The 19,997-nt window shown below is 43.2% G+C and overlaps 1 protein-coding gene across 1 annotated transcript in view; it reads left to right on the plus strand.

The window, feature by feature from the left end:
- Pros1 (protein S) overlaps window positions 1-19,997 on the plus strand; it is a 60,141-nt gene that overhangs the window by 11,375 nt on the left and 28,769 nt on the right. Inside the window, exons 4-7 of the mRNA XM_004634830.2 lie at window positions 13,356-13,442; window positions 15,396-15,518; window positions 15,856-15,987; window positions 18,456-18,581. Of these exons, the coding sequence (XP_004634887.1) occupies window positions 13,356-13,442; window positions 15,396-15,518; window positions 15,856-15,987; window positions 18,456-18,581 (468 nt within the window). The remainder of the gene's footprint in view (window positions 1-13,355; window positions 13,443-15,395; window positions 15,519-15,855; window positions 15,988-18,455; window positions 18,582-19,997) is intronic.

Below are 19,997 nucleotides of genomic sequence, written 5' to 3' on the forward strand. Positions count from 1 at the left end.
CATTGATTCATTGCTTTCAGCTGTATGATTCCCAATTTGTTCTGTGTTAGTGTCCTCTGCACTTGTTATGGGGGGGGCTTGGGTTCTGATATTGCATTTTGCTCCTTCTCATTGTCATTTTCTGTAGCACTGTCTTCTGACCTTTGTTGTAGAGCTTTGGTACAGTTATAACCTTAGCACCTACTGAAGTTCAGGTGCAGATCTACAAAGTTTGGATATATTCAGATGTACCTGGCTTGGGTCTGGCTGCTGTGCTCAGCTCCTTCCTGCTGCTGCCCTTGTGATGGAACCTGTTGTGCCCCTCTGGCAAGATGTTCTGCTTCTGGACTAGGTGGGTGGTTCTCTCCCCTACTCTTTCTGCAGGGATTGCAGTGGCAGGGTTTTACTTCAGGCCTGTATGCCAGGCCTGAGCTGAGTCTGGAGGGGACAAGTTGAAGTAGGGAGGAGAGGCAGCTCTCCCACACACCCACCAGGCCTGGGGTAGGACTGGATCTGGGAGATCCCAGGATGTGGCAGAAATTCCTACTCGGCAGGCGGGTTGGGGGTATGCTGTGAAGTGGTGGTGGGGTGTCCCAAGGGAGTGGAAGAGGGTCTCACCCACGCTGCACCTGGGCTGGGACTGGCAGGTCCCGCCAGCGCAGGGTAGCCAGAAGCTCTCCCACACACTCACCAAGCTTGGGCTCAAGTATTTTTCTCATAAACGTACATTAGATGGCTTCACTTAAATTAATACCAAAGATACCAAGGCTCATGCCGCATGTAGTGCAGGTCTCAAAGTTCAGGGTGGAGGATGGAGAAATAGTCGGAATAGAGAAAGCCGGGGTCAGGTGGAGCCCTCTCTCTAGATGGGAGGAGGAACCCCTCAACCACCACAGTGCATCCGGCAGGTTGATGTTATGTGGCACCCCTTGCCCAGCAACCTGCCTGCATGGTAGCCTAGGACAGCAGGCCTTCTGAGACTGGTGCAGCTTGTTCGCGTGGCTCATCTTGGGTGCTCTGTCCTCTCAAGCTGGCCTGGCCTAAGCCCATATGTGTGATTGACCTCCAAATTTACCTGTTCCCCACATTCCTGTTTGCTTAAAGCAAATGTAGAAAGGTTTTATATTAATAGTACTTGGGACTGGTGTCAGCATTTTCAGACAATCAAAATGCAGTGTGATTTGTGCACCAGTTTCTGCCAGGATTCTCCACGGGTCCAGAGCCCTTGGTGAGGTGTCCTTCCTTTAGGTCCGAATGTCTCTCATTTATATATCTTTTCATCTTATCTTACCCTTTGCAGCATGAACAACAAAGAAATCTTTGGAAAAAAATGCAAAAATAAACTTAGATATGCATTCATAATATGCAGTTTAGAATTACTACTATAGTTTTGTAAATAATGTCAGTTAAACTCACTTCTCTCAAAATCAGAGTCCTTAATTATAGTTTAAAGCTTTATTTTTTACAAATTTGTGTTTATTTTGCCGTATTCTGGTGCCAGAGCATCAGTTTCTGTGCCATATTGAGACGGGGACTATTTACCCCTTCCTAGGAATCCTTAATGCTAGGATGGTGCTAGGACCTTGTATCCTACCCTTTAGGACAATAACAGGCTAAAAGCCGAGCTCTCGGGGTAGAAGGCCCACTGTAGAATCAGTCACTGGTTTTATAGCTCCTGAGATGTTTTCCTCTCTTTAAGTGTATATGACAGTAAAGGTCATACGTTTAAGGTGCACCCTGAACTAGGAAACCTCACCTGTCAGACACGGCCTCTCTGTGCACCCGGACACCAAGTGTAAGGCGTCATTTCAGCAGTGTCTGTAGGACACTGCAAGATCTTTTAGTTTGTTTTGGTTAGGTTTGGTTTTGCAAGAAGTTAAACTCTCCTCCCTCGTCTCCCAACAAACTATCCTCCCCGCGCTATAGCTTTCTTGTTCTCCACATGGGTAGAATAATTTCCTTAATGAATTTTCAGAAGGAAACAAAAGGAGGAAGTATTGCAGTAGTGCTAATGAGGATTTTTGCTTGTTTTGGTTGGGCTTGGCTTGGTTTCCATTTCCAGGTCTGTGTCTTGAAACATGGTCTTACCATGTAGCCCAGGATGGCCTCATTCTTACAGTGATCCTCCTGTTTCAGCCTCCCCAGAGCTGGATTAGAGATGTGTACCATCACACCCATAGAATGCTTGTTTGCTAGTCCTCTGTTTTTCTTTCCTCATTTTCTGTTCCTATTGTCTTTACTTTGTTTTTCCCTTGTCATTGCTTCTCTACCTACTACTATCAAACTTTGGCAGTTAATGTGAATTGTGAGATGATGATTTTTGTATATATTAATACGAAAATGCAACAAAATTTTGTAAACCCCTCTCATGCTGTATCTTTAAAGGATGATGGGATGATAGATGTATATTCATAAAAAAGTCTTTTTAAAGTTACTTTCTAAACACAAAGTAAGAATTGGTATTGTTGAGGTGGAGGAAAGACCATGTTATCATCTTAGTTTACAATTAGAAGGTCTAGTGTGATAGCTCAGTGGACTCAGCACCTGCTTAGGCAAGCACAGGAACCGGGTTTGATCCCGGCACCACATGCTGCACCCCACCCCTGGGTGCAATGCACCGGCCACTGAGACCAGGCATAGTGGTGCACACCTGTAATTCCAGCCCTGGGGAAGCTGAAAATAGGAGGATCACTACAAGTCCAGCAGTGTAGTGAGACCCTGTGCCAAATACATAAAAAGTAAAATAAATAAATAAATAAATAAATAAATAAATAAATATAAAAAATCCTCAAGACACTAGGAAGACATGTATGAGGATATTCATTACAGAGGTGGGAATTTGGAGTCAATCTAGAGTATTTATACTAGGTAGGGAGGATTGTAGAATTGGATGGCACATGCTGTGAAGGAATGATTAGCATTTAGAAGCAAGAAATTAAGTGTAGCCAACGGGAACAATCATAAAATTACAGTGCTGAATAAAGCATGTCAGAGAACATGATGTACAGTACAAAGCCACTTACTGAAATGAAAACAAGTGAACACAAAGTTGTAAATGTGTGTTTTATAAGAACACATGCATGTTTTTAAAAGGCACACTAACCCATTGAGATTTTTGCCCGGAGGTGTGAATAGGAGTGGAACTAGGGACAAAACGTAACTCCATTTTCTTCAGCAGTGAGTGGTACACTTTTCAAAATGTAAGAATAATAATAATACCTGAGAAAGATTATAGGTCACTTCAGCGTTTGCTGAAGTCAAATAAACATTCTGCATATGGCTATTTTCTTTTTCTTTTTTTTTTTTTTTTGTATCTGAAATTGAACTCAGGACCCTGTCCTTGCCAGGCAGGCACTGTGCCATGGAGCTATATTCGGCCTAAGGTTCTGCGTCTTAAATGCACCAGGGTATAAAGTAGTTTCTTGAAGAAGAGCAAGTTTTACCTGACTCTGACTCCAATATAATCCAGGACCACTTTTGATTAGATGACAGTGGGCCATTGAACTATTTTTTAGAACTGACAAATCCAGACAGAAACACTGAAAGGACACCCAGCATCTGGAGGCAGATTTTTATGTAGCTGGGCACTGGTCGGGATCACTCCTGAAACACAGGCTCTGTTTTCTGGGGGGCTAGAGATTACGTGGGATGAGCGAGCCAGGAGCACACAGACAGATTGGCTTGTCAGTTGGGGACTGGTTCTTATACCATGCAGCAGAGCGACCAGGTACATGTCACAGTGACCAGCCATTTCTAAGAAGCAAAGTAAAAGGAGCTGTGTCTGGCACTGTCGCCTGAGCTCCTAACAAACTGGAGTATACTGGCCGACGGAGGCATCTTCTGCTGCCTTTCCTGCCTTTTAATTTCTGTTTTGACTTTTTTTTCCCCATAATTTAATTGAGAAACAAGTAGCAATGAGACAGTTTCAAACCAAACTGGTAGGACAGTCTCAATAACTAACACATTGTATACATTCTTTCTAGTGGTTAATTGCTGTACAAGATGCTGACATGATATCCTATTTACAAACGCTATTAGAACAAATCCCTGTATTCATTAAGAGAATGCAACTATATATCTATCCTAACCACTTTGAATACACAGATACAAAATGGACATTCATCTGTCCCTTTTTTGTTTAGTTCCATCACTTGAATATTATAGGTGTGTTAACTCAGCAAAATGTTCTAAAAGAGTCCAGTAGCCCATAATATTATTGGGTCTTCTGCTTCACTGGCAGTGTCAGAAATTGTTGACCTGAGTCCCCTACAGCTCAACATAACAGCATGACCTTACTTCTTATACTTTGTTTTTATACTTTTCTTCTGGATGCTTAAGACCAAGGTAAAGCAGGACCTATGCAACAAGAGTTGTAGCTTTTGGGTCTGATAAGGTCAGTGAAATCCCCTCAGGATTTATGCTGAGATCTTCTACCTCAGAGTGTAGATCCTTTGTCAGTGTCAGCCATGTGGATGAGTCACGGCCATTGCTTGGCCAATGTGCTCTCTGTGAAAGCCTGAGAGAGTGTTTTCTCTCCATGTGACTCTCCTTACTGCCTCTGAATTTCTCTGCAAAATCTTTGCTGGACACATTTCATGTGATCTCTTGAGAGGAGGCCCAGTAAGAAGCAGGACCATCACCACTGTCAGCTATCCTGGGGGGCCCTGGTCGTGGTCCCCAAGATTGTCTCACTAATTAATGAGTTTCTTCCTCAGTTGCTTTTAGGAAGAGACATAACTAGGCCTGTCTATTCTGTAACTTTATGCTGACAAGGTACTGAGGGAGTGAATTTGATATGGGAGAATATCCATTTTCCCTGTGACGCTCATCAAATCTTGGTCAAGCATTTGACTGTTCTATATCTTGGAGCAACTGTCCATAGAGTTTTAGGCAAAATCCAGAGCTAGCAGGTGGTGGGGAAGCAAGGACTGGGGTAAGCACTCTGAAAATACACAAAAATCACGGAGAATAAGAAAGGAACAGTCCTGTGAATGGAGTCTGCAGGCTTCAGCCATGTGTGGCTTGGTCAGTATCCGGAGTGAACAGAGCAGGGCTTTGAGTGCTTTATCTCTTCAGAGCCTGCATCCAGGCCTGGTAAATTTTCCAGTAGATCTGAGGCTGGCTTTCTGAAATTTATAGAGATAGTTATTATGCATCTGGGTTATATGTGTGTGCAGAAATGTCTACAAGTGTAGCTGCTAGTAGCAGAACTGTATAAACTGTTGTTTTTTTCGGTGTGGGGAGGGAGTATCTCAAGCGAGCCTGAGTAGGTGCAGATGAGCACTAACAGGAATTTGTAACCTCTGTATGGTTTTATTTTTTGTAATCTATCTGCCTGTCTTTAAATGGGGAGAGTCCACTACAATGCACGTGGCCAGGGCCAGTGGCACTGAAGCCTGAGCTGCCTCAGGGCTTGGTACAAATGCCACTACTTGAGCTTGTAGAGCAGCCGTGGGGCAAGTCTGGCTCTGATCTTCTGACTGGGTAAAATGTTTCTGGCTGGGGTTGATGTTTCAGTCAGTTGGATCCCCAAAGGGGCATAGGGGCGTAGGTTTGGCATCCTTGCTGGCAGATTTCCAAGCAGCATGGGAAGCAGTAGAAGGACAGCTTTGGCCAATACGACTTCGTCCAAGGTGACACAGAGTCTCTAACCTGTCAGACCCCACTCCTAACAGAGCTCCTTCCATTCATAAACAGAGTGTACTCAGCCTCTGTCAGGGGTTTATTTTTCTGTCATGGTCTGGTGGACCCCGCTGGGTGAGCAGCTTTGTGGCAGGATTGAGCACTCCGCAGTTAATCAAGAGGCACAGGACAGCACGTGTCACCTGGGCAGCTGGGGCTCCGCCTCAGGGGAGCTCGTCAGCTTTCCCGGTCAGAAGGACAGTGGGTATGAGTGCAAAGCCAAAGTGGGGAGGAAGCCCTTCGGGAACGGATCCAAGGGCTTGCCCTAATCATTGTGCGGGAAACAAGCGAAGTCAGCTATGAGGGCTTCCGCAGAGAGGGCAGACAAGGTTTTGAACCTCCAGGAGGTTGAGTCCCGGGCAGTTGACTTTTTTTTTTTTTTTTTTTTTTCCCAGAACCGGGGATTGAACTCAGGCCCTTGCGCTTGCCAGTGAAGCGCTTACTCCACTGAGCCATCTCCCAGGCCCCAGTTGACTTTTTTTATAATTTTTTTTTTGTGGCTGGGGTGGGGCAGTGCTGGCCTGACATGTGGTTCTGGGGAATCAAACCGTGGTCCCCGTGTTTGCCTATGCTTGTCTAAACAGGTGCACTAGACCACTTAGCTATCTTGTCGGCCCTAGGGCAGTTGACTTTTGAGTCTATAACTGTGGTCTTTCCATTTGCAGGCAAGGAGGGCCTGGCTGACTAGAACCAACCAAAGGCGGGACAAGGCCATCTTTAGGTCTAGACAGGTGTACCAGCAGGCTGTGGGTGGCAGAAGACTGGGGTGCACTGAACTGGACAATATTCTGTACCGTTGTTTTGTTGTTTTCTTTTGTTTTGTTTGTTTGTTTTTATAGGCAGAAGAGGTGTATTTAGCAGTTTGGCCATTGTCTCAGGTAATTTTCATTCATTGCAGGGAGAAAATACCCAACACCCCAAATTAACAAGGGGAAGGTTTATTTAGCTCTCAGTTTGTGAAGGTTTCAGTGCGTGCTGGGTTGGCTCCAAGGCAGAGTAACCCATGGCAGAGGGCAGCTGTTCACAGCAGTGGAAAACAGCGAAACAGCAAGAGCACATGGGAGGAGTAGCAGCAGCAATGGCAACAGCGAACGAGTTTCTCTCCTTGTATTGTCCTCAGGCTGTCTGCCCCATGCTGGGGGTAGCACTTACACCCATAATCCCAGCAGTACTCAGACCCGTAATCCCAGCCTTGGCTCATGAATCAATCACAAAGTCTAGAACCATGCCCCATGACTGCATGAAGCTTTGGGGGCACCTAGACATTAACCGTAACAGCCATTTATAGGTATTTTGTGGCTTTGAAGCTTCAGCTTTTTCTTTCTCAGGAGACTGTGCTGGAGCTGGAAGGGCAGAGCAACAGGTTGTCCCAGAGCCAAATCCATCGCTAGGGCCTCCCCCAAGGAGTGGGAGAGTGCACAAACTCTGGCATTTCAGTCCCAAAAAGGGTGTATGGGTTGGGAACCACAGATTGCAGGGTGATGGCGGCATTGTTGGCCGTGTGGAAATCTTGCCCAAGTTGGTAGCAGTCTGTCAGGCTGGTGTGTGGCTGGGTGTGTGTGCCTCTCATGACGTCGGTCAGCAATGGGTCAGCAATGGGCGTCACAGGGAGGCAGCGTGGTTGGTGGCTAGGTCCGAAGGTGAGCTTTGAGTTTATACCTCTGGTTGGAGAGTTCTCATAATTTCAGAATCATGGTTATCTGTCTTGATGACGCAGACATCCTCTTTCTCTTGGGGAACAGTCAGAGTTGAAAGTGCAGGTTAAGTGAGAGGGAGGCTGACTGCCTTGGTGCAGAGACGGTTGCTTCTAACTTGAAGAGGAGGCCTCTTCCCAGAAGGAGAGTCGGGATTGCTTGTACAGAAGTTCATGTTTGGTGAGCTGTCCTCCCAGCCTGCAGTCTGTGCCTGGCAGATGGGGCAGGAGGCAAGGGACCAGGGCTTTGAAAGTTTGGCTGCCATTCACTGTCTGGTTTGTCAAGAAATGCAAAATGACACTTTCTTCAAAATAATAATCGTAATGAAATCTTTACACTAGAGTGAACTGTCTTGGAGTGGGTGATTCAGGTGTCTCAGCTGCTCGTCTCTTATTGCTAGATACATGCTCAACACGCAAAATGAAGGAAGCAAAGGCTTATGTAGCTCACGGTTACTGGAGGTTTCAGTCCATACTCGGCTGGCTCCAAGGTAGACTGGCACATGGCCGAGGGAGGCAGTTCCTGGTGACACAATATAGCAAAACAGCAAGAGCAAAAGGGAGGAGTAGCAGTAACAATGGCTGCAGAGAGCAAGTCCGTCTCCCTTCTGTTGCATTCAGACTATCTGCCAGGCTGGGAGTAGCCCTCACACACATAATCCAAGCAGCTCTCACACCCATAATCCCAGTGGATCATGAGTTAATCCAAACTCTAAGGGCCAGGGAGATATCTCAGTGGAATAAGTGGTTGCCTGGCAAGTGCAAGGTCCTGAGTTTGATCCCTGGTACCACAAAAACAAACAAAAAGGCTGTAGAAGTCCACCCCATGACTGCATGAGGCTTTGCCGGGACAACTAGATCACAAACCATAACATTGAGAAAAAAAATGAATTGGAGGTAACAATACTCATGACCTAAAACTGCTAAGGTTTCTTGCGGTGCCTAAAGGACCACCATGATCGCATGTACATTTTCTATAAGCAAATACTACCGGTGCATTCTTTTTTTAAAAAATCATTCATTTATCTGGCACAGGGTCTCCCTACATAGCTCAGCTCAGACTCATAGCGATGCTCCTGCCTCAGCCCAGTGCTGCCATCACAGGCGTGCACTGCCACGCCCGGCTTCAGTGGCCAGCACAGCATGCCCAGGGCGCCCGGGCACAGAGTGCTGGTGTTTCCTAACGCTCCGTCCTACGTATGTCTCCAGTGGCGGCTAGGAAGCACTGTGTGGTTTTGCACTGTGGGATCCCTAGTTACTATTGGTCCCTAAATACTTTATCTCTAGTATGTCAACTACTCTTTTTTAGTTTCCTAAGTATATGTCCTAGGTTGCTATATGTAATTTCACAAGGTTGTAGTCAGGAGCAAAAGCAATGAGGTAAACACGTTTTGTGATGTGAAGAAGCCCCACAAAGTCTCTGTGAGCATTAGAAGAACCACAAGTGGCTGAGAAACATGAGCTTCTGTTGACTTAATTACAGACACTAAGCCAGCCTCAGGTTGCAGTTGGAATGTTTCTGTGCTGCAGAATTACAGACATAGATTTATGTGACAGTTAATTTTTCTGCTTACCCAATGTCTGTTTCACTTCTTATTTAATTTTTGTTTTTGTTTAAGAAGCTGCCGAACACCTATTTTTCACGATTCTGGTATTTATTGTATTTTTGCATGTAGACTTTAAGTTTTTCAGAAAGTTATATCGATCATCACAACAAGAATGCCAATCACGGGGGCCACTGACGAGGATGAGCTGGAAAGAAAAGCACCCAGTGAAAGAAGAGCTTCTTTTTTTTTTTTTTTTTCAGAGTTTTATTGATAAACAGATAGCAATGAAACAGTTTCAAATCTAATCGGAAGTACAGTTTCAACAAATAACACACTGCATATATTCTTCTCAGTGGTTAATTGCTGTACAAGATGCAGACTTGTGATCCTATTTACAAACACCATTAGAACAAATCATTCTATTCATTAAGAGAATGCAACTATATATCTATCCCAACCACTTTGAATACACAGATATAAAATGGACATTCATCGGTATACCCCATTTTTTCTAAGTTCCGTTATTGAATATTATAGGTGTGTAAACTCAGCAAAATATTCTGAAAGAGTCCAGTAGCCCATAATAGCATTGGGTCTTCTGTTTAACTGGCAATGTCAGAAATTATTGACCTGAGTCCCCCACAGAAGAGCTTCTTTTTAAAGTTGATAGTGAACAAAATATTTATATTTACTGACTGGTGAAAAAAATGGAATAAATTTGGAGTCTTATAAGAAAAAATGGCAAGCTTACCAAGGATACTAGCAAAAAACAAGTCTTCATGCATAAAGACTGTGTGTTTCGGGGCTGGGAAGATAGCTCAGTGGCCCAGCACCTGCCTGGCAAGCATGAGACCCTGAGCCCCCCCAGGAGACCCCCCAATTGTATGTTTCAGGCTCTGGATGACCTGAAGACCTAGCAATGAATACACGTGTGTGATTGATAAAATTGATTATGTCAACTTGAGTGGCATTGGTGGGTTACACTTTTTGGTGTGCCTGGGTGGGGCATGGGAGTGTGGCAGTGGGCACTTTTTCTAGTTTCTTGCCCCTTCCACTCTGGCATACTTTCTCCTGCTTCCTGGCTCCCATGAGCCAAGACTCTTTGCACTGTCATGCCCTTCTGTCATGATCTTTGTCCCTTAGTATCTGCCATGGACTAAATCTCTTGAAACTATGATCCAAATTGTAGCTTTGCTCCTTTCATCTGTGAGTGTTGGGTGCTGTGTCCAGCAAGGGGCAGCTGACCAATACAGTGCGGCTCTCAGGAGTGCTGGGGCTTCCTTGAGGCACGTGTATACCTCAGCCTCATTAAAATAAAACTGGAGGACTGGAGAGATACCTCAGTAGAATAAGCACTTGCCTGGAAAGCACAAGGGCCTGAGTTTAATCCCCAGTTCTGCCAAAAAATAAATAAATAAATAAATAAATAAGTGTAGTAACAAAAAAATTTTATTTTTTTTTTAAAATGTATTTGGTACAGGGTCTTACTATACAGCCTGGACTCATGGTGATCCTTCTGTTTCACCTTCCCCAGAGCTGGGATTACAGTGTGTGCCACCATGTCTCATCTGGTGGCCGGCTCAGCACACCTGGGGATGGAGCTGGTGCAGTATGTAGTATAGGGGATCGAACCCTGGTCCCTCTGCTTGCCTAAGGAGGTGCTTATTTCATTCTTTTTTTAAAAAGAAATTTTATTTTATTATATTTTATTTTATTTTTTGCTGTACTGGAGATTGAACTCGGACCCTGCGCCTGCCAGGCAAGTGCTTATTCTACTAAGCTATCTCCTCAGCCTTTATTTATTTATTTATTTATTTATTTATTTATTTATTGTATTTAGTACAGGATCTCACTAAGTAGATCTGACTTCCAGTGCTTCTCCTGTTTACAGCCTCCCAAGTGCTAGGATTATAGGTGCGCGCCACCACTCCCAGTCTCAGTCGCCCACTCAGCGTGCCCCTGGGGCGGAGCTGGCGCTGCACGCCAGGGGTCAAAGCCCAGCCACTGCACTCTGCCTACGCAGGAGCCCTAGTCTGCTGAGCTATCTGGCCGGCCCAAAAAGTTTCATTCTTAATGAAAACTTTTTCATCAGTAAGATTCAAATTAACTACAGTGACTTTGCGTTCCCTTAATAGTTTGAGATAAAGACCACATTTTAGAACATGATGAAACTACTAATAAAAATTCAAAAGGCCTTTCACTAAGAGAAGTCCCATTACTCGAAATGAGTGGCGGTCAGGGGTTTCAGCCACCGCATGTGCCGTATATGTGAAGTACGCTCCACACAGAAACTGGGAAGTCACCTTCATGCTGCCCAGTGTGGGACGGGAAGCTAGGACTGGAGACGGTAAGGAGATTTTGCTTACACAACCACGGGTCAAATAAGAGTCCTTCGAAGGGAAGGCTCAGACAATTTGAAGGCCTGGTCAATGATGTAAATAAAATCAAAGTGACAAGGAAAGTATCTGCATGGACAGATGCGGATGGATCTTGGGAAACGTGTCACATTCTATTGAAGGCATAACTCAACATACTGAGAAAAATTTAGGTCTGAATGACCTGAGACAACACTACACACAAGAACAAAAAAATCTTTTGGAAAAAAAGTTATCCTGGGCATAGAGAACAGGCCAAAGGTGGAAGGACTGCGGCTGTAGACAGCCTAGCCGCCACACAGGCAGTGCGGGAAGCGAGAAGTAAGCAGAGAGAAGACGCGGAGGCAGCAGCCTCAGTGCTAACAGAGGCAGCGTGGAAAGGCCTAGTGTTTGTTGCCAGATTTGTCAGAGTTAGGAACTCCATGAACGCGTTCTCCAGACTTTAGATCTGTCCTGAATGTCGCTCTCAGTGATTTAGAACACACACATCAATCAACAATCTGTGTCTGAGCTGGACCGAAGTGGGCCTGGTGAGTCAGTCTTTGTCGTGATTCTCGGAGAAAGGAGTTCAAGCGAATACACTGACGTGCACTGGGAAGACTGGGCTTCCACAGCCGGTGCGACATGGCTTTGGGTCCTCACTTTCCTGGGTGACAAGATTTAATTGAAGGAAGCCATGATGCAAACAAGCTAAGTTTGAAATGAGTTGTTTGTCTAGTAAAGAACGAGTTTGACCCTCCTTGCTGGTGGAGTAGCACAGGATATTAATACCAAGAAAAAAGGAAGGTAGACATGAAAGGCGCGAGGCTGTAGTGCTTCCGTTACAGCACAGGGTTTTGTTTGTTTTTAGTGTGTTTGGTACGTGGTCTCTCTCTGCAGCTTGGCCGCCCCCTGTTTTCAGCGTCCTCAGCACTGGGATTACAGGGGTGCACCACCGTGCTGGGTCTCAGTGGCCGGCTCAGTGCACCTGGGGGTGGGGCTGGCACAGCGCATGGTGCCTGGGATTGAACCGGGGTCCTTGTGCTTGCCTAAGCAGGTGCTTAGTCTGCTGAGCTATCTCGCCAACCCTCATCACAGGATGTTTTGATGAGAAGTCCTGAAAAAAACCATAGTAACACCAAATAACATCCCAGAAGAAGAAACTAATAGTGTGGTTATGGAATTCTACCTGCCTGCTTAGTTTCAACAGTACTACCTCAGTCCTTCAGATGGAAAGGGGACCTCAAGAATATGCCAGACACCTTTCCTCTGTGGGTCACCTCATTCTCTTCGTCTTTAAGGCCCTTTACTTCCCTGACAACCACAAGATTCTGCATAGAAGACCCCCCTTTAAAAAAAAATTATGTATTTGGTACAGGGTCTTACTACACAGGCTGGACTCCTGGTGATCTTCCTGCCTCTGCCTCCCCAGTGCTGGGATTACAGGAGCACACTACCGCTCCAGGTTTGGGTGGCTGGCTCGGCACACCCAGGGCTGGGCCAGGGGATCTAATCTGGGTCCCCATCTTGCCAGGCAGATGCTTAGATCACTGAGCCATCTCTCTGACCCAAGACCCCACATCTTTTCATTATTGTGATATATTCTTAGACTACTATAAATTAGAATATGTATTTGTGTACACATTTGTTTAGTCTACTTATATAGTGTCACATCTTTTAGGGGTCGGCGAGATAGCTCAGTGGTCTAAGGCCCTTCTGAGGTAAGCTTAGCAGGCACAGGGTACCACATGCTGTGCCAGCCCTGCCCTCAGGGTGGGCTGAGCTGGCCAAAAAAAAAAGGAGTAAACATCTTTTAATAGCCAGTGTTAATCAAAGTGTGTTTTGAATAATGGTAATTTCTCAAGGGAAGTGGGAATATATTGTATAAGGATCATCCAGAATACAAATGTAAACTTTGTTTCTCTTGTTTAAATTTTGAAAGGAAGGTAGATGGAAACATTTAGGGTTGACTTTCTGAGTACTACATCTTGGGAATTCGCAGGAATGTAAATGTCTGATTTCTTTGAAATAATTTCTGCCATGATTTCAGATCAACTAGATGTGGCTGCTCTAAGTTTTTTTTGGTTTATTTTTTTACAGCTTGTCTTGGCTCTTTCCGAGCTGGAGTATTTACTGCTGCACGTCTGTCCACCAACGCTTACCCAGACCTAAGGAGCTGCATCACTGGTTAGTACCTCTGCCACACATTCAAACGGTGAAACAAACTAGAAATCCTGCCAGCAAAACTATTTAATAGAAATTGATGCTGAAAACTCAACAAGTGAATTCTTGAAGGATTGTGTCCCTGGCAAGGAAGTGTTTTCCAACTCCGTATGAAAGACTGTCATTCAATTTTTTTGTCACTCATTTGTAAATGCTGCACTTTTACTCCAAAAAAGAAATTTTCGCTAAGGTTTGAGCTGAATAGTGTTCCTTGTCAACTCTAGGTCATTAACTTCAGAAACTGTATTTCCAACTGGTTTGCTCTGGCTGTTGTTGCAAAATTATATAGTATGTCTGTAATGGTTGATCTATTTGTCAACTTGAGAAGATTGGAAATATAATTAAGCCACTTAGCCAGGAGCCAGGGTTCCCCCTCTGTAAACACCTTCATCCTGTGCGAGAGGAGGAGGGTGTGGAGATGGCGTGAGCACTATGCCCACCCTAGGGGAGGGGGACAGCTTGCTCACGGTGTAAGCGACGAAAAGGAGCTTCCAGCCCCTCCCCTTTTGCTCTGGCTGCTTCTGTTGTCTTCTGCCACCTTGAGCTGTTGCCCCTCACTACGTCACCCTGCCTTGGAGCCAGCTGAGTATGGACTGAAACCTCCACAAGCTGTTAGCTCAAGAAACCTTTCCTCCCTTAACTCTGGGATCAGGTAGTTTGTCTCAGCAACAAGAGAAAAGCATCTAACCATATACAACCTTGACATATATATATATGTATGTATATATATTTCACTACAAAATGATTTGACATTGAGGTGATTTTTTTTTTTTTTTTGGCATTGAGATTTTAATAGAAGGTATAATTAACAAGTTTTTGTGTAATAACCTAGGATCTGTGGATGGGTTTTAGCCTGTGAGTCCCCTAAACTAATATGTAGAAGTTTGGGTATTTGCGTTTTTATTTTCTACTCTTCATCATGATAATGTATTTTTCTATATGGTGCAATATTTAAGGATTTATTTTTGATTGAAACAGATACCTGTTTATCTCAGTACCATTTATTAAACATTCTCCCATTGGAAAAAAAAAAAAAAAAAGAGGAGGACTGGGATCTTGCCAGTGTTCTCTCTGACGGCTTCTGTGTCATGGAGTGTTTTCAGCCCGGCTAGTTACAGTGAACCGTGCGTAGTGCAAAGTGAACTCTGGAACCGTCCTGTGCCGATCCTCGGGCCGGAGAGCGCTGCAGGCCGTCTCCGGCTCCTTCCACACAGGCCTCTCATCTTCTGACGGGCAAAATCTTAGTCTGGCCTCTGCAAGCTGCACTGTTGGTCTTCGTACCCTAGAGAGATCTTGAGGGCTCCCCAGGTGTACGCTGTGGCCTGAAACAGTCCCCAGGCAGTGATGTGACCCGTGTTTATTCCTTCCCCGTGGGAATCATGGCTTTCTCTAATGTTTGAAAACAATTATTTCACATATATATGTGAAATATGTATATGTACTTTATTATTAAATATCATGAAATATATATATATATGTACTTTATTATTAAATAAGATGGCTAAAGGACTATGTAGATGAAGAATACAAGAGCATACGTTATTTAATCCAGGAGGGTAAATCTGTTTGCAGTTATTCCACCATACCCCAATTTAGAAGGACCTAGTGATTTTTTAAAGTCAAGTTTGTTTCATGTCTCTTATTCATGGGATTATTTTAGGTTTAAAAAAAGATAATACATTTCTACAGTATGGTTACAAAGCATTGTATATGTACCATGTAAGAGTGGTGTCCTTTTACAAAATAATTATAAACATTTGTGAATAGATTCTCATTTAATGAAAAAAGTATTAGATGGAAGAAGTCATTTTTTTCCATCAGTTATAGGCTTCATATAATAATTTTTTAGAAAAGGGAAAATATTATTATTTCACCACAACATAAAGTAAACATTAAATAGATGTCTGTTTCCTTCAGCTATTCCAGACCAATGTGATCCTCTACCATGCAACAAAGACGGGTACATGAGCTGCAAAGATGGCCAAGCTGCGTTCACCTGCGTCTGTAAGCCAGGCTGGCAAGGAGAGAGGTGTGAATTCGGTACGTACAGTCAACCCACCTGGCTCATCTGGGTTGGCCACATGGAAACTTCTCTGAGTTTTTTTTTTTTTTTTTTTTTTAATGTATTTGGTTGCTACAGCTCAGACTCATAGTGATCCTCCTGTTTTCAGCCTCCCCAGCACTGGGATTACAGGCGTGCACCACCATGCTGGGTCTTGGTGGCCGGCTCTGCATGCCCCGGGGGTGGGGCTGGTGTGACATGTGGTGCCAGGGATTGAATTGCGTTTCCTGTACTTGTCTAAACAGTGCTTTAGTACCCTGAGCTATCTCTCCAGCCCTGAGGTTTACATTAAAAATAATTTTTTCCCTTTTTTAGATATAAATGAATGCAAAGATCCCTTGAATGTAAATGGAGGCTGCAGCCAGATTTGTGACAATACACCTGGAAGCTACCATTGTTCCTGCAGAAGTGGTTTTGATTTGCTTTCAAATAAAAAAGACTGTAGAGGTAAGAGCAAGAAATTAGAATAGGATAAAATAAATTAGAATAAAAATGTATTTGCTGTGTGAAAGCAGAATTCAGTTAGAGGAATTGCTGCAGGGATTCCTGGAACGTTCTGCTCATGAGTATTTATAATAATTCAAATTTTCATCCACTTTGAAGTCCTATGATAGATATAGTGGGAAGTAATTCCTTTGGTTTGTAATACTGACAAAAAGTGTTTTATTGTTTTCCCATTATGTGTGTGGGAAGGGGTACTTGTGTGTGTTTTAGTAAAATATTTTGTTATAAGTAAATATAAATAAAATATAAAGTATATTTGTAAATATAAATAAGTATATATTTAAAATGAGACTTCACTTCCTTATAAAGAACTGAACAGTACTTTATAGTTTACTCTAATACTCTAAAACTCACATACAGTTAAATGATTCTGAAGTGAACTTCATTTACTAAAACTACTTTCCAAACCATTATCTTTTTAGTGACCATATATCTTTCTCATCTGGCTATTTGAAAATCTAAGTTTGGGTATTTAGAATAGTTGGATCATTTAAATACCAGTTGTAGAAAACTATTATCATTATTGATACCATATGCATTACATGGATAAATAATGCCCATTCTGATTTCTACATTTATGACTTCAAAATTAAAAAAATGTTCAATCTTTTCCCCTAATAATAGGCACATGTATTTAATTATGAAAAAATCTTCTTCTTAAAATAGGAAGATCCCTGGTGACCAGAACATGTGCTCTTATATTCTTCATTTACATAGTCCTTTAGCCATGATATGTAATAATAAAGTACAGAGCTTTTAGGAATACATGTTTAAAGTTATTACAACGGGACATTTGCCAAGATGAGGATGTGCAGAGGATCACATTGCCAGTAATTGTCAAAATATGAAAGAATAAAATGTTTCATCAGATATTTGATGTCGGTTTAGATTCCTAAAGTCTTATTATAAGCTAAGTTAATATGGTCTGTGTGTTTCTTTGCAATATTCCCCAAGTTTGAAGAATATAGATTTTATAATTCTTTTTGAAAATTGAAAGCTTATTTTGATTAGTCACGTTAAGTTCTAAGAAGCAATAGGGAGAGATCACAAATAAGCCTTTACCTCCACGGTAACATTTAATATTTTTATTATATAACATCACACTCAAAATATTGACATTGATACAGTCAAGGTACAGGAATAGTCCTTCATCGCAAGGAACTGATTCCACTAGCTTTTGTGTGTGTGTGTGTGTGTGTGCGTGTGTGGTACCAGGGATTGAACTCAGGACCTTGCGCTTGCCAGGCAAGTGCTTATTCTACTGAGCTATCTCCCAGGCCCTAGCTTTGTACAAGTTGTTGTTGTTATTATTATTATTATTATTATTATTATTATTATTATTATTATTTAATGTACTTGGTTGTTACAGGGTCTCACTATTAAGTCAGATTCGTAGTGATCCTCCTGTTTTTCAGCCTTCCCAACGCTGGGATTACAGGCACACGCCACCAAGCCCAGTCTCAGTGTACTGGCCCCTGGGATGGGGCCAGTGTGGCATGTGTTGGGGATCGAACCCTGCTCCTGCTCCTACCTAAGCTTGCCTAAGTAGGCGCTTTAGTTTGCTGAGCTATCTCACCGGCCCTGTGCAAATTATGTTAAACAGAATAATGTTTGAAATTGTAGCTAACAATCTGTGGGGAAAATACCTGCCAATGTTTTTAGAACATAAAGTACATTTTCTATTCTGAATTGTCTTTCTGTTCACACAGATGAGAAATGTTCATTAATAGTTACATTCCCTCTGTTGTGATCACTTGCTTCTCCCCTCCTCGGTGCTTACCTAAAGGTGATCATAAGCAGTACTTTGTCCGCATCTCCATGATGTAGCATAATAAATGTGTCTCGCGTTTTTGAAGAGTTAATGGGTCACTGAAATTTATATTGGATCAACTGCAGCTACATAAGCACTTTAATCTGGAAATGTGAATTACTCTTCAATACTTAGCAACAGTAATGAGGAACCGATCAGAGACTAGAACTCAAGTGCTGATCGAGGGCAGGCGTAAGAGGCTGTTTCCAAAGAATCAGGGTGAAGTCCATGAGCCTGCTAAGTTTTTCTTCACATAATAAGAAGAGAATATATGTTTAAGATCATACTCCAGAAACTTGTGCTTGGAAGTACACTTGGAGAATACTGAGAAGGTAGTTGAGTCTCTTCTTCCATCTGTTTTCATACTCTGACCTGGTAACTAAGAAAATCACTAGAGCCCTCTTTTTTATGATGATAAAGGGACATGATAAACATCAGTCGAGCTTCCTATGTACGTATAGAGAGAAATACTTTTGTGTTCCAAGCCTAGTCTCATATCTCATTATACATAATAAGCATAGTCCATGAAAAAGGGATAGTATCCCTTGGTAGAATATATTGGTATTGGAAAAAATTTAAAACATACTGGTTTCATTTATAGATGTGGACGAATGTGCTAGGAAGCCAAATGTTTGTGGCAAAGCCGTGTGCAAGAACACGCCAGGAGACTACGTGTGTGAGTGCCCTGCGGGCTACAGATACAACCCCGAGACAGGGGCCTGTGCAGGTATGGCGGTGCTGGGGTGACTGCCGCTGCCGGGGAGGGCAGTTCTTGGTCCCTTAGTGTTGTTTAAGAGCATGGTTTTGTTTGACACCGACAGTCATATTTCCTAATCTCTGATATAGCTTGATCAATTTGGTAGTCACTGGCGACCTTCCACAGGATGAGTGGTTCCCACAAATGGTCTCTCATTCAATGTTGGTGTACACGGTAGCCCTTTAAGTTACTTACCAGCAGGAGAGCTCCATATGGAAGTGAAGCCAGAAAAACACACTTTCACATCCCTGCAGTAACACTGGGTGACGAAGAACATTTCAGTCTAAAAGCAAAAGCACATAGATACAAAAGAAAGATGCGACGGTAAATCACTTCACTTAGCATTAACAGGTGACAGCCCATCTTAGAGAGCTGAGAAATCCTGATCAGTAATCCTCCCGGAGGGGCAGCTCTCAGCACGCGAGGCACCAGTGCTCCCATGTGGGCCTTGGGTAGCTACAACATGCGAACAGACTTTTGGTTTTCAAATATATAAGTTACCTATGACTTCCCTTTAAGTATTCCAAAGTGAATTTAATATGCTGTCCAAAATTAATCACATCAATATGTTTCTTTTTGTATAATAATATATAACACATACTGTACATTGTAACCAATTTTAATTATACAGTTCGGTAGCACCAATTACATTCATATTGTTGTGCAGCCATCGCCTGTTCCCCAAATGTTTTTATACCCCCCACTATAAGCCCTGTGACTGGGAAGCCTTTTATGACTTACCTTACCCTAAGTGCCCCCTGGTAGCCTGTAATCTATTTTCATGTCTCTGTGTATTTGCTTAAATCAGCAATCATTTTATTTATTTTTATTTTTTAATGTATTTGGTTGTTACAGGGCCTCACTACACAGCTGGACTCGTAGTGATCCTCCTGTTTTCAGCCTCCCCAGTGCTGGGGCTCCAGGTGTGTGCCACCACTCCCAGACTCTTTTGCTGGCTCAGCGTGCCCCGGGTGCAGGGCTGCGTGGCATGTGGTGCTGGAGATCAAACCGTGGTCTCTGCGCTTGCCTGAGCAGGTGCTTTAGTCTGTAGCTATGTCGCCAGCCCCAGCAGCAGTAATTTTAGAATAGATTTTCTCCAGCTGTTCGTGCTCTTGAAATTTCGCTCTGACCTGCCTGCCTACCCCCCCTGGCCCCCACACATACCGTTTCTACTCTTCTACTCCTCCTGGTAGCCACTGCTGTGGCAAGCTCTAGGAATGTCCAGGTCTATCATAAGCCAACTTCGCCATCTACACTGAAGTTTTATTCAATGAGTGAGAGATTTCAAAAAATTATTTACATATGACTATATGTCTAAATTTAATCATGTCTCTATCATTTCAATTCATTTGAGGGATCACTAAACTTGGGGATTAATTTTATTTT

Source organism: Octodon degus, unplaced genomic scaffold (assembly GCF_000260255.1).
Source record: "Octodon degus isolate 3935 unplaced genomic scaffold, OctDeg1.0 scaffold00066, whole genome shotgun sequence".
Lineage (NCBI taxonomy): Eukaryota > Metazoa > Chordata > Mammalia > Rodentia > Octodontidae > Octodon > Octodon degus.